The sequence below is a fragment of the Rhopilema esculentum genome, chromosome 21, assembly GCF_057945365.1.
Source record: "Rhopilema esculentum isolate cy_ngs chromosome 21, ASM5794536v1, whole genome shotgun sequence".
Lineage (NCBI taxonomy): Eukaryota > Metazoa > Cnidaria > Scyphozoa > Rhizostomeae > Rhizostomatidae > Rhopilema > Rhopilema esculentum.
The window spans coordinates 10804735-10823446 of record NC_142835.1 but is presented as its reverse complement, the minus strand read 5'-3'; the positions used below and the strand labels follow the sequence as shown (position 1 = coordinate 10823446).

General features: G+C 35.0%; 1 protein-coding gene across 1 annotated transcript in view; it reads right to left on the bottom strand.

The window, feature by feature from the left end:
• LOC135684226 (importin subunit alpha-3) overlaps positions 1-18712 on the bottom strand; it is a 30079-nt gene that overhangs the window by 9897 nt on the left and 1470 nt on the right. Inside the window, exons 2-13 of the mRNA XM_065199680.2 lie at positions 15043-15087; positions 13707-13784; positions 11893-11919; positions 10631-10657; positions 9915-10015; positions 9043-9090; positions 8153-8238; positions 6614-6700; positions 5950-6032; positions 2855-2941; positions 2246-2290; positions 1864-1926 (exon numbers count right to left, since the gene is read on the bottom strand). Coding sequence (XP_065055752.1) covers positions 1864-1926; positions 2246-2290; positions 2855-2941; positions 5950-6032; positions 6614-6700; positions 8153-8238; positions 9043-9090; positions 9915-10015; positions 10631-10657; positions 11893-11919; positions 13707-13784; positions 15043-15087 — 777 coding nt within the window. The remainder of the gene's footprint in view (positions 1-1863; positions 1927-2245; positions 2291-2854; positions 2942-5949; positions 6033-6613; positions 6701-8152; positions 8239-9042; positions 9091-9914; positions 10016-10630; positions 10658-11892; positions 11920-13706; positions 13785-15042; positions 15088-18712) is intronic.

Below are 18712 nucleotides of genomic sequence, written 5' to 3'. Positions count from 1 at the left end.
CAATATGTCTGGTAGATATCCTTTCCTTGCAATCTGTCTGCATTTCTAGTAATCAAATGTTCTGACCCATCCAACTATAAGCCCTAGTGTTTCCGACCGCAGTTGTGTCTCTTAATGTTTAATTAATTAAGGCTGGTTTTCATATAACCTATTTCGACGCTTTTCATCGCAATTCCGAGTCTGCAATCAATGAAGATAATTTCCGTTATATAAAAATTGGCCAAATTATATGAAAACCACCTATCGTAAATAATCCTAATAGAACGTAATTCAATTCAACGTATTTCAATTCAACGTAATTCATCGGAAGAAATCAAAAATTTTGTTTCTCCCGGCAAAATACGTTGAATTACGATGAATTAAGATGCAATACGTTTTTCGGTTTTCTTATACCGTGAAAATCCTGGACCCTGAATTGCGATGAAATGCGTCGAAATATGTTATATGAAAACCAGCCTTTCAAACGCAGACAGAAGATTGCAAGCTTTTGTGCCTTGGGGTTATCATCGCCTCCTTCGCATCAACTGGAAGTGTAGTAATAAACGAGACGTTAAACATTGATATCAATCTATCTTTCCAAACTTTGGTGAGTTCAGTTATCGCATCTTTTGCTACAAAAATTTCATTCCGGCTTCCTTTAACTGCTTCTTGCATACTGTTTACACTTTGACTTCTACTTAGGCGACATTCAAGATGTCACAAACCTTTAGCTAGCTAAACCTTTAAATAGAGAAAGGTCATTAAACGGGAGACAAGACTGGTAGTGGGTCGCTCTTACTTCAACCCAACATTGTCAACGAGAAGATTGTCAACGAACACGTTATAAATTATGCATTAAGATGAACGTAAATGACCGTGGATAGGATAAGGCGATTTCACAAGTACAGAGGCTTAATCTCCATCTATGGTTTATCGAGATTTGCAATGAATAATTTAGGCCGTCTCGCGGTACCTGTAACGTTGTGAGGCAAATAGTCAAATAAGTTCGATAACATGTTGCGAAGTGGCCGAAGCCTGCTAGGTCATCTGTATGAAAATGTTCAACATGTGCTGTCATTTTCATCGACTAAAGAGAACAGCGGTACCGCAGTAACGACCAGCAGCTTTCACAGAAAACGCTCGTTTCGTCTTATCACTCATGCCCACGCAACAGACAACCTAAGACCTTACTTTGGATGAACAACTGAAGGAGAGAAGAATTAAAATGGAGCAGAGCTACGGCACCCGACTAAGTAATATCTTCCTAAGTCATTGTAATTCATCCAGGAAATTTTTCATTCCTAGGGTGAAATCCGAAAAAATAATATATAAAGTAGGTTACGGTGGACACAAATCAAATTCTCATTGATTTTTTAATTAAAACTGTACAGCCTTGAAATTAACTTTTCAACCAATTCAGGGTCAAATAGGATTAAACAATTTTTTTGGTTGTCCTTAAAGGCTATTTGATAGCTTCAATCTTCTTGCATAGACTCGTTGTCATGCCAACTAATTTATACTTACGCCTGCATACTTTCATATCAATTCGTTTGCACGACAATGAGTCCTTGCAAGTCGTTTTGAGCTATCAAGTAACTTTCCAGGCAACGAAAGGACATTTGATCATTGTTAAATCAAATATAATCATATGCAATGATATATAAAGTTGTCTCTCTCTAACAACCGGTGAAAAATCTAACCAACAATATATGCCCTACAAGTATGAATTATGGTAGAAAGGCAACTCCAAAAAGCATACATGCATGAAAAGTACGGGGATATAGCTATCCACATTGTCGAGGATGTTTTTGGGTTTAAGGATAGTCCTCTTGAATATTACAGAGAAAGGTGAATATATTGCCTTAAACAATTGCTTTAACTTACCTGTATGTGACTGTTTCCGCAGTCGGTCAAATACGAAAGTGCCCAGACACTGTCCACCAATATCTAAGAAACAAGTTAAGACATTTGTTAGGTCTACTGTGAAATCATAAAATATATCATTATGAATCATAATAGAGTTTGATAAACATCCATAAAATAAAAAAAATTCACACAAAACAAACACATAACAAAATTCGCAAACGGTGAAAACGATCTGTTTAGCACCCAACAGCATTGCGTCATTCGTTTTCGTACAACAACTTTTGCTGTATGACCTAACTGGTATTTTTATGATCTAATTATATGATTATTAGGCTTAGAAATATTTATAAAGGATTCCAGCAAAATTTAAAAACAGAGCAGAAGAGGTTTGTATACTTACATCAGTGTCTGTGTGGAAAATCAGGAATGCCAATGCCGGGAGCAACTGAAAGTGAAGCAAGGTAACAGGTCATTGGCCGAACGAAGAAAGCGGAAAGGAACAATCGTCAGAATGAACTTTAGTTAACATGAACACAATCAACATAAATATGATCATCATTCAGCAGAATCACAAATCACCATTACCAAAATAGCCATACATCAACCATTACAATCACAAATCACCTCAATTACCACTAATTCAATCATCAACCATTACAATCACAAATCACTAATCGCTCTCATCATATATAATAAGAGCCATGAATCACCAATCACCGCAAGCATCCATTATCGCAATGATCCATCATCATGATCATAACCATAACCGGCAAATTCACTAGGGTGTACATAATTAATTATTCCATGATGAAATAACTTTATTCAAATATTCATGATCAAGCTACAAAACACACAGTAAAAACAATTTCTCCATCCCGAAGACGTTAGGGAACAAAAATCATTTAAAATCTTTAGATTCTTGAAAGTACCTCACAAAATAACGTTTTCTCATGTTTCGGGTGATGCAATTATACGGCATAAACTATACAAAGATTCAAGTGCAACATACCCGCGAGATTGTCTCCATTTGAGGTGGAGGCTCCTTGTTTCGACAGAGGTTCACGATGACCCACGTGACATTTCGAAGGAAAGAAATCTGAAAGGCAATACATTGGTCACATAAACAGCACAAGATGTTATATGGTATAACTGCGACGATTAGAAAACGCGATTAGGAAAGGCGGGTTTAGGGCTATCAAATCTAAAGAGTTTCACGAGAAAGATTATAATCTAAAAAAAACAAATGTATGGAGCAAGGATACGATGACCTTTTGGATAGCCTAGCTTGAGTCCCTGATGTCAGGCTAGGACAGCGTTTTGACTTTTATATCAAAAACTTTTAAGTTTAAATGAGATGATACTAAGGAAATGAAAAGCGTCACAAGTAGGTTTTGTTTTGGATTTTGAAACAAGATTACTGAATCCACGTGGCGCCTATTTCCGGAAAAACATATCAATTATTACAGAAATGCGATAATTTTTATCAGAATATTTAATTCACAGACAAAAAACATGTGTGCGCTGTTTGGGTCAGCACACAGGCTGTTAAAGATGCGAGACTGGTGAATCGAAAGTGACAACCGGCAATAAACTCTACTGCACGTGAAACCGGGATGCAAAGCGATATTCAGTGATGTTCAGGAATGTTCAGAGATCATTAGTTAGATGTGTTAAAACGCTCTCAACAAACGCTGAACAGCACCTTAAAAATAATGTTTTGTTGAGCCACAGAACAATTTCCAAGTCGCTCAAATTACACTGAACATCGCTCAACACCGCTGAACAAGACTGAACAAGGTTTCAGAACATTGTCAACATTTTACTGACCATTGATGTCGAGCCACCTTCAGTCAAATTTCAAGAGCTTTTTAACGAAACGGTAACAAAATGAAAATAGAACTATCGGTCTGAAAGCGGTACCACCTTCCGGTCTGGCAATACTTGACTTGCTAATGACATTTGGTCAACATCATTTCATAGCGCCAAGCAAAGAGCAAAACGAAATCCTTAGTTGAGCTACGAAAGAAGCGTCTTAGAAATATTAGTTGATTTTAAATCAATAAAAGGCAGTAGCCTTTCAAAATATATTCAGTTGCTCTGATGATGGCGAGATAAAGGTCGAAACTATCTTCACTGATCTGAAAGCGCAATAAATCAACTCGATGCCTCTTTCTCTAAAGAGCGTATATGTATATGATTCTGAAGAAGCATATTGCGAAACTATATATATAGAAATTTGTCTGTTGATATTTCCGTAGTTTGACTTCCTTCAACTCCAAAAAGAGATTATACATGTAGTTTGATTTTCTTCAACTCCAAAAAGAGATTATACATGTAGTTTGATTTTCTTCAACTCCAAAAAGAGATTAAACATGTAGTTTGATTTTCTTCAACTCCATAATGAGATTAAACATGCAGCTTGATTTTCTTCAATTCTAAACTATATCTTTATTTACGTATTCGCTTCGTTCGACTACATGGTGTACTAAACTCTTGATGCAGAAAAAAATTGAAAAAATATATAGAAACTATCATTTTCGGACTGACTTCTCTTATTTAGATTGGATTCTAATTGTAATTGAGAAGCAGTTTCAAAATTTCTAAAATTCATGCTACCTTTTGGCAGGTGTTGAGAGATTTTTCAAGATGATAGAGAAAAATGACAGCTATAAGTTGACCTGCATATTTCACGTGTGTCTCAGTTAACTAACGTCACCTTGCAGGCAGGCAGCTGAACTAACTCACAGAAACTAACGCAAGAGCACACAAAAGCAAGACGCTTTAAGAGGATAACGAAACCTTATTATCTCGGAAATGATTGTTTGTATTGTTGAGGTTTCACACATAACGACTGGAGTGGGAAGCTTGAGCGAATTTTGATAAAGTAACACATGTTGAGTGACGATTCCAAATTAGGGCACATACAACATTATCACAGAGCAACTGTGTAAAAGTATCCATTCTACACTGTACTTAACAGTTGATCTGGTGGCAATGATAGTGCATGGTGCTAAAAAGTTCATAAATATGGTCACAATGACGCAGGCACGGCAGGGGCTAGCAAAGGGGGGTTAGAGAGTAGTGAAGAACATGTAGAAGGATGCTTAAAGGGATTACAGGGACATCTGAATCTTGAGAAAAGAGTTGGTGCTTATTAACAACTTTAACTTCCAGGGCTGGGGCTTACTCGATCGTGGGGAGTTATAAGGAGGTGGGGGGAGGGGGTTTACGGTAAATCACAACTTATATCTTAAATTCTTTCTGTGTTGTGATTCGTTGGTCAAACGGAATTAGCATTTCCCCAAACATTTTGCTTGAGGTCAGTATATGCCTGTTCACTTAAAAAGACATCGCAAGGTGTAAAACAAAGCCAGGCTATGAAGAGCGCTGTGTTCATGCAAAGGCGCCAGTCTGACAGTTTTTAAGAAAACAGCTTTGTAAGTAATGATGTCAGAAAACTCTTCTTTTCGTTTTTTTAATTTGCTCCCACATACTAAAAGGCCGAGGCCACCATGGCATCATGAAATAACAGGCCGAGGAAGGTTCATGTGACCTAGAAGCTCAATCATGGAAACAAACTGGCAGAGGTAGATCCAAGCGAGAACAGGGTCTTTCCCATCAAACATCTATAATTTAGCCTCTGTTCATAACTAACCAAAATAACAGTTACCCGTTAACTTCAGATCTTTCCTTGGTCACATTTAACCCCGTGTTTGGTTAATCTAAGCAATTTTGCTTGTCCAGAAGTATTGCATGGTGCTGTTTTGGGTTGCATAGTCAAAATTCAAAAATTCGAAAAATAGATTTTTTACTTCACACTTACAAAACTCCATATCTTTATCAATGATTTTGCTTTGTGCGTGTGACCAAAATGAGATCAAGTGCTTGTCGAAATGTTTCTGCCTGTGGTCAAACCCAGCATTTCACAAAACAAAAATTGTTTCTGATCTCCTTCAAACTATTTCGAAAATCATCTTACTAATGAAATGTGATCAAACAAGGTGGCCCAACAGAACTATAATTTCATCAAGATTTGTTTTTCTAAAATCAGGTGAAATATTTGATAAGTTTAATGGAGCTTAGAACATTTAATATGGTACTCACTGGAGTATTTTGATCAATGAATTTGAGCAATGGGCCAACGACGCCATGGCTGATTACGAAATCACGCAGACCAGGACCATCGCCTGAAACGTAATCATAAAAAAGCTTCATTTTTAATTCAATTAAAACACCAAACATATCTTTCAGACCTGTGTATGGTTAAATGGCACGATGTCCTGTCAGTCAACCATTCAGAATTCACATTAGGCTTTACAGCGTGTTTAAAATCGAGAAAATATTGAAGATTACCCGATGGGCTTCGTAACAATACGTCTATTGTATAGTCTAACCAATGGGAATTTAAAAGGTCAGTGAAATGCACCAGGCATAGTGCCGTTAACTTTGAACGTTGTATGCAATTACAAATATTGCTGAAATTAAATACATAAGAAACTGGTAAAGACAAAGAAATGAAAATAGAAGTTGAAATGTGATAATTGAAGTTTTTTATGTGTGCATACATTAATCTAAACTAAAAAGCATTAAGATAGATGCCCAAAATTTTATCAGTTGCCAGACGAAAAGGTTTGAGTATGGCTTAGAACTTTTGTACTTTTCAAAGCAACAAGTATTTCGCTAGAGAACTTTGGAGCAACTTGAGGATCTTTCGATCCTTTAAAACGAACGATGTAAACCAGGTTTTCTAAAAACAGGTTGAAATTACCGATAATGTTTCCCAAGGCCCAGACAGCCTGCTCGCAAACGTTTGAATGTTGTGAGCTGAGGAGGCGCATGAAATGAGGAACAGCACCTGCAACACAAAACATTGGTTAAATATGTTATTCAAAACACTGGCCAAAGCAAAACACAGTTTTCTCGACAAAAGCCTGGCAGCTCGCTCTCTGTGGAGCTGATTGAAAGGATAGTATGAATTTCCAATTCTTTATTTCAAAGCATTTAGCCACATTACTGTTTACTGCTGAGGATTTTTAGCGTAAGGCCTGTTATGTCAATTATGCAGTTATCTCAAAACATAACTCTTTGTAACTGTTTGCCCAATATGACATCACAAAATAAAATAAAGATAGTGAGAAATGCTGATGCAACCTTTAACTCAAGTCTTGTTCAAAGTTTAAAGTTTTGCACATCTGTGCTGTCTTTCACAAGTAGATGGTATTTTTTATCAGCAAAACTGAAGTTTTTGAAAAATAACCACCATAGATTTTTCTTCGAGAAAACCGGTTTAAGGTGCCCTTGTAGAAGAGGCAAGCGAAACAATAAAATGCCTACTTAACAGATAAAAGAACATTTCTCTTTTTGGATTGCTGGCATAAACGAAGGCATCGGTTACCTCAGGCCTTCCAGCATCTGTTTGTAAACTTTATTTAGGAATTTAAGAATTTTAATTTTGGGAATTTTCTAGAACAAAAAATTAAAATTGAAGACTGTTGGTTTTGTATCGTTGATCTCAATAAGGTTTTGAAAACATTTCTTGTCTATTTCCACTATACTTGGTGCTGAAATATAAAACTGACAAAGTTACGTTACGAATGTTACGAAAGTTAGGATACTTCGTCAAATTTTAGGAATATTCTTACATTAGGAATATCTTATGATTTTTGATAAAAATGGCTTTATTTTAGGATTTTTAAAAATTTAAGACCAGCTGGGAGGAATTTAAGATCAAGATTCGTTATAAAATTTCTGAAAATTTTGTGACGGGCGGAAAATTCGAAACTTGTCCGATAACTGTGCACATGGGGTTTGACCTAGCAAATAAACGAAGAATTTGCTTTTTCATATTAATCTCAAATGACATTTTCCAGTCGGTCCGTCACGTCCGTCCGTCCGTCACGACGATCCATTGGTACTTTCGGCATTAAAATTTGCAATTGTTGAGAAATATAGTTGTTCAAAATGCAAGTTTGTTGGCTTAGATAAAATATTTGAACACGTGAAATTAGTCTTTTCAGTTTTTTTCTATCCTGTCCGTCCGTCATGACAGACATTTGTATTCTTCTGAGGCGATGTGCTTTTACCAGAAGTAATTGCTTCAACTCATCTACACCTCCTTATGGGTTCTTTCATGACACAAAAGGAGAAAATTCTGGAATTATCCGTTAATTATGGAACTATCATTTGTCCGTCCGCTACGGATAATGAATTTTATAATAGCCTCATCAAATTATTACATCATCTTTTCTACTATTCTTAAAAATGGCGATAGCTAAAAAACATTTCAACAGAAAGGAGGAAAGAGTACCTGCTTGCACAACAGCTTGGGTCTGCTGTGAAGTTCCAGATGCGATGTTTGTCAGTGCCCAAGCTGCTTCAAACTGCAGCTGTGGACTGGAAAAAGCAAACAAGTTGTCACAGAGAAACAAAGCAAAATCTTTTAATAAACCACAACAATAAAAACAATTTCAATTCTGATACTGATATGAAAATAGGAGCAACCGACGGCTATCAAGGTATTTCAACCATAAACTCAGATCAAAGGCCACAAATTAGTCCAAATTTTGGTTTAATAAACCCTGAACTCAATTTCAGATGGAATATCTTTAGGTTTTAAACCATCAATAACTCTTTGGAAAACACATGATAAGGAAAGACAGCTGTGCACAATAGAGCCAATACAATATAAACATTTTATCGACTTTGTCAGACGCAACATAAACAAAACAGCAATCAAGAGTATTCAGATGGCCAGGGTAGCAGGATGCTCGAAAGCCGAATTAATAGGAGCTAATATTTCGCCACCTTGCATATGGTTTTTTGGTTTACAGTGTTCAGTACTGAAGCCACTCGAAATACAGTGTTCAGTACTGAAGCCTGCATCACTTCCGCGACTTGTAAATCTTAATGCGTCACAAATTCCTGAAATTCCTCACAGACAGTGCAAAGATTTTCGCACGGAAAGTCTTGAAAATCGCAATTTTGAAGCGCTGTAGCTTGAAAACAGTTAACAATTCCGAATAAAGAATTTCACCATCGGATTCAGGAGCACTGACTTGACAGAGAACATCAATTAAAAAAAATTTCGATTATTTCATTTCAGTGGCACTTTAAGAAAAAAGGAAAGAACTTCTAATTTGTTAGAAATTGAATTTCAAGAAAAATCACGTATAAATAATGAAAATAAAAATCCCTTACTTCTGATCACACTGAAGACATTCGACAAGGATGGGAAGAATACCAGACCTAGAAGAATTATATAATTGTTTGGAATTGACAATTTGAGGAAGTATGTGCATTGCACAATCTAATGAGAGGGCCAATGATCACCCTCACGAAACGAGTCATGCTTACACGAAACAAATTATGACACAAATGACTTTTCAACAACTGGTAGTTTGCTAAACCACAAATGGCCAAGTTGCTATTAGAACTAATTTTATTCATATTTAATTAAAATTAAAAAACAGAACAATAAGATATCTGAAAAACAAAATATATATAGGAAGTTGTTCGCAGACAAGTAGTCTTGTATGTTTTTGGGACCCTAGTTGGTTTTTCTTTGTTTCATGTTTCAGTTGTAGTGTTGAAAGGCTAATGCTACTGAAACATGAAATGCAGCTAGTTCGCCACCTTTGTATAAATTTCTTTATGAAAAAGCTTGCCTATTCCAAGAAAATTTAACTGACAACTGTGTAAGACTTTCCTGTAAAATATAGTAATGTATTTTTAACGGTATATAATGTATGAAATAGTAATGAATAGTTGCTAATAATAGTAATGTATGAAAACAAAAATACCTAAACATTTTTAACATGATTGCATAAATTAATTTAATTGAGAGACTTTACTCTTCATAGATCGTAATAAAACTTTTGATCAGAAGCCCCCTTTAAATTAAGCTTATGCTGAACGACAACCCTTTCTTTACAGAACCAAATCTGAAAACGCGAAGTATATATATATATTTATATGTAGTACGATATATATTTATATGAAGTTCCATATAAATATAGATATACATAAAAGTAGGTATAATATATAAAGAAAAAAAAACAGTTAGTTCTTACTCAATGAGATCATTGATTGGTGGGTTCCTGTCCCTTGATAGTAGTTTTCTGGCAGCCTGGACTGCTCCTAGCCGTTTTGCAGACTCAAATTCTCCTCCCATCTATATGAGGAAAATTCAACAGATACTTAATATATACATATTTATTGAAACAAGTTGCTTTTTTATTAACGATCTATTTCATATTGGTTTTTGAAGCTGCGAACTGGAGTTCGATTTCAACCAAGAGCGGTTTGATACAATTGGGAAGCACCCTTGTGGAAAGAATTTTCCTCCTGTCAGCCTTAGCCGTGTGATTATATATATTTATATTTATACATTTAAAATGAGACCAGGTTTACATTTCAGATCAAAGGAAAGATTTGACAAAAATATACACTTGCTAAAAACCATTTACAGTCCTATGCCTTTCATGATATTAGATGCTCTTTCAACAAACCAAAATTATTTAATATATATAAATATATATATATATATATATACTATTAAAACAAAAATGCCTTTCAGTCGTACATCAGAGGGCATTAATAATTGACACAGTTTACAGTAATAGATAAACATTTCTGCTCTTTGAGATAAAGTAGTTCATATCTAGGAGATTTAAAATTGACTGAAACCTTTTAGCCTACAAGAATGAAGACTTCAAGCTGCAGTCTCCAAGAACCAATATTACGCTATATATACATTTCAATAGTTTTAAACTAACAAATCTCAAACCTTTTCATTTTGTCCCTGAAGCAGTGTCTATGGTAGAAAAAACGATAAAAATAAAAACAATAGAATTGCTGCCTGTTGATCACATATTAAACATATATACAGTAACAGCTTAGAACAATCAAGACTTACACACTATATAAACAAAGATATCAAGACAGCACTATATTACTAACTAAAGTTTATTAAAACAGGATTTCCTAACTACCATGCTTTTTGTTCTGCTCTAATGGTAAAATGTGTACACACGTTTAATTGTACAATGAGTTTTATACTTAATTTCATCATCAGGCTGCACGTAATTACTATCTAAATACATGGAGCAGGAAACTTAAAAGAGGTAACACAGAATGCCCTTTGCTACACACAAAACTCTGACCACACTGACTTAATCAAGATAATTTTAGAGCAATATTGATTATTCAATGCAAAATTTACGAAAAATTTCCCCTAGAACTAAAGGGCAGTAACAACTCTTCATATTCTTGAACAACAACTTAGCTCTGTGAAATTTGTATAAAAGCAATGTTCAAAAACTAAAGTGAGTCCCCCTTCATTTTCATTGTCATTCAAAAACCTGATCTGTTATGTCTAAACATGACTAGAGATATCTGTAGCACATGCAGGGACTTTTACTAGCCCAATCTAAGAAATCAACAAATAGTTTTAGACTGAGAGATCTTTAGAGACACTCTGCTGAAATAACATACACTGATAATTTACAGAGCTCAAAAGCTGTCTTGCAAACTGCAAACATCAACCACTTCTAGGTTGGCATGGCAGTTGTAACCTAAATTTTAAACCATATAACCTCAGAATTGCTAGAAGCCAGCTATTCAAATCTTCACAGATCAATCAGTAAGCTGCCTTGATACTTTTTATATCTCACATATCTTGATCAATGCTTTGCTTTTGTGTTTTCAGAGCGTTTGATGTTTTGTGGGCACTATCAACGCATCTGAAAAACATTTCTTTGAATTGGGTCTACCTTTGCCCCTTTGAGAAAATTGATACTTGCTAGCTTTCTGTGTTATTTTAGGGGCAAATTTATACTGCAGCCTAAAGACTGGCTTGCAATAACCTGTGGCTTACATTATTTGCAGAGCTATAATCAGTTTAGATTTGCACTTTTGTACCCATCTCATCTGTGCTGGATGACATGATACTGTGATTTTAAAAGGAGTTAATATCTCCAATATGAAAATTGATTTGACGTATTCTCAGTGTATTCAGTTCAAATAGTGAAAAAATCAACAAAAACTTACCGCAACTATGCTTTCAAGTGAGTAATTCTATGGAGAGAAATATAGGGTAAGAAAATGATACTTCTATCTGATACCATAAACACATTGTTTTGGTCACTTATTGTGCAACATTAACAAATAGATGATTGATTATCATATCATGGCTCTTTACACACTTTACCATCTTGATATGTCAAAGATTTTACTTATATATATTTTACACAAAATTAACTTTGGAATATGAAAAAGGCCGCGAACAGCGTTTCGCACGTCTTAACTACTTTGCGCATGTGATGGACGATGTACTTTTCATGTACGCTCTCGAGAATAATCACACTTTAATCACAAATTAATCAAATTAATCATAAAGTATAACATTAATCACAAAAATTACTTAAAAAACAAATATCAGAATCCTTGACCACGTTTATCGACATATGTTATTGAAAAGTGCAATATTTAGAATGTCCCTTTCGCACTTTTCCAAACTTTTCATGAACACTTTTGAAAATCTGCAAATGCACGCTCAGGAACATGAACAAAACAACAAGTTTTTCTAAGTACCCTGCGATGGAGCAAAAAAGGTCACGGTATGATGCCCAAGTCTCTGAAACAACCGTTGCTGTTTTTGTTGCCTAAATGCCAATGAAGTTGATCTGACCGAAAACCACAACTGATAACAGTCAGTTCTCACCCATAACTACATGGGAGGATCCAGACAGTTCTGGCTGTTGCAGATGCAACTGTTACATTAATGGGAAATGATGTATGTTAGATTCTTGTAATTTCCCCAAATAAACTTCCATATTTCCGGAACTTGCAAATTTTTCTATCAGTGAAAGTTTCAGGAATGGCAGTTTAATTTTCCAATAGCGATGGGCAGAGATCAGATCAGGGCACATGCATTTGCCTTAATGTCTTTTACAAGGTGTTCAGAAACTGTCCACGGTTTTTCATTTCAGGCTATTTGCATCCATGTTGCCAATGCTACTGTTCAGGAAAAATAGCTTTTTTGATGCAAATTCTAATTTTTATGACAAAAGTAGACGTCTCGCACAACAGAATATATTTTAAAAGGTGTTCAACAACTCTAAAGCAGTTTTTCATTCCAGGCTATCTGTATCCATGTTGCTAATGCTACTGTTCAGGAAAATTTCCACGCCTTGAACAATTTGCGATCGCACACCTCATATTCCAATAAGGGTATCAATCTCATGGGATCAGCCTTGTTAACTTTAGTGGCTGGAGTGAAAGAGGGGGTAGGAAAAGCTGTTTTATCCTTCATAGAACTTTCCAGTTCTTTCATTTTGGACACTCTCTATTAATCCAACTTTTCAGATACAATAATACATTTCAGATCTAATCACAAAATTTGGCTACATTCACTAGCCTTGAATATTTATATGCATAGAAAGTTGAAGTGGGGTGAAAGTAAATAATGTTCATTTGATGCTAAACACAACAACTAAATTTCTAATTTAAGAAGAACATTTCAAAGGCGTGGCTATGGCCCCACATGTTTTTGTGAAGCAGGTAATTTCAAAGCTACAATCAAAGGTGAAAATAGCCCTGCCCCCCACTTTCATTAGCCTTGCCCCCCTTTCAAATTCGCAGCGTGAGCCCTGCTATGGCCTTAGGGTCTAAATATTGTTACTAACTATAAACTTAATTATAAATTGTTGTACTTTGAAATATGCTAGACAAATATTTTAATTTTAAACAATAACTGGAGGTTGAAATTAAATCATGTAGAGCTGCCAAGTCATCAATCTGAACCACCACAATTTTGAAAGTCTAAAAATCGCAAGATTATTAAAAAAATAATTCTAACTTACCTGCATCTTTTCATCTTTATCATCTTCTGCTTGTGATGGAGCAAGTCTCTTTTTTTGTAAAGCTTCATCTCTCTTTTCCTGTGTGGGGAAATTTCAATATTTAACAAAGACAGGACTTGTAAACATTTTAATCATTGAAAAACACATTTATCCTATTACAAAATAACTCAGGCGATGTGTAAAGCCATCTTCAGTTCATTTAATTAACAATAACAATAATAGTAATTACAAATATATAATCTGGACAAAACCCTTCAAATTTGAAAAAAATAATAACTAAAATATACCCAGTATCAGGAAAAATACATGACAAAACAACAAACTAGTTGCTGAAGCTCATTTCCTGTTGAAATTGCTCACAGAATGTAGTTTGGTGCTACTAAAACCTGATTTCTACAAAATGCAAAAATTTTCTTTAGAAAAATGCTGTTCAAGTGCAAAAAATCAATGCAAGGATTCTTACAACAAAATCATCTGGAAAAGGTAACTTTTGTCACAAAGAGTGATTTTGCTTGCCAAGAAATTGACTGACAAATCAGGCCATAGCCTGTGTGCTGAGGAAATTGTGAATCTGCGTAATGGCACAGATTTTCTTATATCCACTTATTTTGCAAGATTATTGACTTATTCAAACCGTTTTGTCTCTAGAGCCAATGAGATGTCTTTCTACGATTTTAAGAACGAATTACCTCTATTTGTAAAGTCTGCATGCAGGCTTACCAGACCAGGGCTTCAGAGGGGAGTATATTATTCTGACTTAATAATTATTTCTTTTCAAACTATTGAATGGTCAGAATATTTTGAAGAGTATGTGAGTCTTGAGGGCATTGCTATTTGAATTGAGATGGGCTCATGCAAAACATCTTTTTACCTTAGATTTTCATTTTGCTTACAAGATTCCTAAATTCACCCTTTGATAGCTCTATGCCTTCTTGCTTGTTGTGTTTCAGAAAATGGCCAAAGGAATCAGAATATATATTTTTCTCAATGAGCCGAAATTTGAAAGCGAAAAAAATTTCTTGGGAAACAACTTAACACAAAATACTTTGCAAAGTTTTTCTCAGTGGAAATCTGGCTTAACTGAATTTGTGAAAATGGCTTCTGTTTACAATGGAAATTGCTCTTTATAACCAGATAGTCTACCACAAGTATAGGATACCTAAAAGTTGTAACTGGCATTATGACATGTCAAACTTTTTGACTAAAAAACAAAATGGTTCTTGGTTGCTTGTTATATGATAAAATTCTTACAGAAAGATCTTGACATTCTCTGGGATATCAAAAACAGATTTCTACTTGTTGGCTTGGTGGACTTATCAAGAGAAAAACCACAAACCTTTCTTAGAACCACAGACACTTCATTTCTTCTCTGCCTTAAAGACTAAAAGATAAAAAATTAAACTGAATGAACACATTATCACCGCTTCTTTTCAACTAATTGATAGCTCAGCATCTAAATTTGGAAATTAATGCAGTATACTGCATGGCTGTCCAAACAACATGAAGTTAGTTAGTGTATAAGTAAGTAAATAAGTAAGTAAGTAAGTAAGTAAGTAGGTAGGTAACTAAGAAGGTAAGTCAGTAAGTAACATTTTCTCGCTATTTCCATAGTAGAATGCTACGCGAAGAATTCCCATTTTCCTGTAATCAGCATATAATAGACAATATGTCCTCTAGCCATGATATTGACAGTTCACTGCACCCACCTTAACTGCTGTAATCAAGGATGCTTTATATTTTCCCAGTAATGTATTTTGCAAAACAGTTCACCCATATGAAGTTTCCAATTTTATTTAGCTTAAAAATCAATATTTATTTTCAATGGCATTTGCACAAACTTGTATTGCAAAAATGAATTAATATCATGAACTCCTTTATGTCTTTTGCTGTCATAGCTATTGTAAAGAAGAAGCCAGTCTTTCTTGCAACGCTGCTACACTCCCCTCCCAAAAGTATTCAAACAGTCGGGCAAAATTTTGGGCCTAATTTTTACAAACGCCATGTAAATGAAAAATCAAGATGAAACTTTGGCAGCAAAATAAAACGATGGCATAGGAAATAAGCAAAATAAATTTGTAAACAAGTAAATATTTTGTTTGGAGAAAGTTTACTGGGAAAATTGTTCCTAAATAGCACCAAAAATTTTGGGCACTGGTAAAAGCACAAAATATGGATGAAGCTAAGCAAATGTTTATAAAGTTTTTTTTCCAGGCAGGTCATTCATATGATGAAATTGCACAGCAAGTGGGCTACACAAAGTCTACTACCCAGAGAATTTTCAACTTCTGTAAAATAGCAGTTCACTGGAGAAAAAGTTGAGAACAGGCAGGTCAAAAAAGTTTTTATAGTAACCAAATAATCGTAGCAGGGTTTGCAAAGAAACCTGTTTGTCAATTCTAAAGAGTAAAAATAGCAAGTAACTTTGAAGTTTTTTGACCAAAATCAGCTCAAAAACTAAATTAGGAATACTCTATCGAAATATGGAATTATAAATTGTGCCCTAAGAAGAAAGCCTGATTTTTCAGCAAATATTCGCACTCACAGGCAAAACAGAGTTAAAGTTATGAAGGAATGACCTGTCGCCAACCGGGGCAATTATGTCCTCTTGAACAAGTGTATAATTAGTTTAAAAATGACTCTGAAGCCCTCTCAATCCGAAAAACAACTGGAAAAGGAAACAATCAAAAGTTCTTTCAGCCAAATGTAAGAAAAGGAAGGAAGTTCAGTAATGGTCTAGGGTTGTATAAGGCCTAATGGCGTTTGTTTAACACCGCATAATATGTTGCCATCTTCCAAGAAAACCTCTTTGAAAGTGCAAGAAAATTTTATAAGTATATAAGTCAGCCTTTTGTCTTTTATCGAGACAATTCTCCATGTCACACAACTAAGGATACAAACTTTTCTTCTGCTGCCAACTGAATCCTCACTATTCCAGGGCCTTTTCAAAGTCCAGAACCGAAAGTTATTGAAAATGCTATGGCTTCTTTGGTTTTGATAAAAGATTCAACGAATAGAGATCTTCTGAAGACCAAGCAGCAATTAGTTGATAATCCTCTCCATTTCATTGAAAATTTGCAGAGGTCATTTCCTGGCCTGCCCTGTGCCGCTCTTTTGTCTCGTGAGTACCACACCAACTACTGAAGTTATTCCATTGATAAAATGAATTATGGACTTAAATTTAAATCTTTTTGTAATTTAATGTTGTTTTATGATTGCCTGAAATTTTGAAATGAACTACATTGTATTTTTTAAAGAATCCAGTTTAGAAGACACTTTCAAATTGTTATGGTATGCAGCATAGTGACAGTAATGTAGACAATCAGTGAAAACGAGTGAATATACTAGGTCTTATTGCAATAACATAATAGTGTTGTGAAGCTAACTATAGACGTCGGACCCAGAGGGGCCCAAGGTTTTTGCAAGTACCCTTTTATTTGATTTTCTCCTCCTTAGGTTGAGAAATTATACTGCTTTCTTGCTTTGGTAAAATGATGCCAGCCATATAGTTGGAACCTGTAGTAAAAGCAGGCATCAAAGCTAAATGAATCTCTCAAGAATAACTTTCTTGGAGTCAATTATGAAACACCTTCGGGGAAATACGCTTTATTTATATATTATAGTAAAAATGTTGGATCTAAAATAACAAAATTTGCTGTCACTGATTATTTTTTAAGTATTTCAGTTTCAATGAATTTAGTTTTTGAATTGTAAAGAACTCTTGAATCCAATAGAAACATTGAAATAAATCTAGCCAAAAGCTGTTATCTGCAGTCCAAAGTTACATAAAAATGCTGTGGTAGTTGCTAAAGTTGTCTCACACAAAGTATCTGCTGACCTAAACTTTTAACAATGCAAGCATATAAAATGTACCAGACTTCTGCTTAGTCCATACATAGCCATGGGGCTTCTATCTTTGTGAAATATGAGCAGACTTTTCAATGTAAAATTGGCAGCTTGTGGCATTTTGCACATCTGGATTACTGTGGGTGTGCTATGGCATGTAATATGCACAACCATCTTATTTGTTGTTTTTCATTCCTATTATCAAGACATATAAGGTGTTGCTTTAAAGGAGACATTATGTGCCATAAACTGAAGAAGCAGAAACCAAAAAATTTAACAGAGAAACTGCGTTTGTTCTTCTTTAAAGGAAGCTAAATTTAATTATTTTAACTTTGGAAAGTAAGCATAGAATTGTTTGCATTAATTTGAAGTTCATAGACCCTACTGTCCATTGAAATGTTGAACTTACTTTAATCAGGGGCAGTGGGCACTGCCCGTAATATGAACAGTCTATGAGCAAGTTTTTTTCCAGAGAAAAGAAAGTCAGAGATGAGATAACTCAATGAGGAAAACAGCCTCTTTTTCTTGGGTGTAGTCTGTCCTTTCACAGAATCTAAATACTTTTGTTTGTGCCCATTTTGTTCTGTATTAATAGTGCTTTTGCTGCTTTGATCTTATCTGTCTATTGGCAGCCACATAAAAACAGCAACAGTTTTCAAATGCTATGAACGTGGAGGACTTGTCCTTTTGTTTCACGATAGCCTTCTGTCACAGATTTTCAGGAGAAAGAATGACTTGTGGCTGTTGCCTGTTGGCCCCATTGATAGTTTTGCTTTTCTATTCACGCATCATCTAAGTGACTTTTTGGGCTTCCAGAAGCATTTGATTCGATTTTTCTTTACCACAAATTTTTTATAATGAATCAAGCCAAAACCAACAGATATCTTCACTACTTCCCACACTATAAAGTTTAAAAAAGATGAAAGACTGTGTCCCAAAATCGATCATACGATTCTGTTTTCAAGAGGTTTTCTTGTACTTGTGGCAATGAAGTTGCAAATACATATTTCTGCTTGCCATGTTTGATTATTGGTGATATATCAAAGATTGTTTTTTCTCTACTTTCCACTAAGGCCCAAGCTATTTGGATAACTTTTTCTTCCTTCCTTTGGTCCTCTCATAACACAGACCTTGATAACTACCCAATTAGATTGATTCCTACC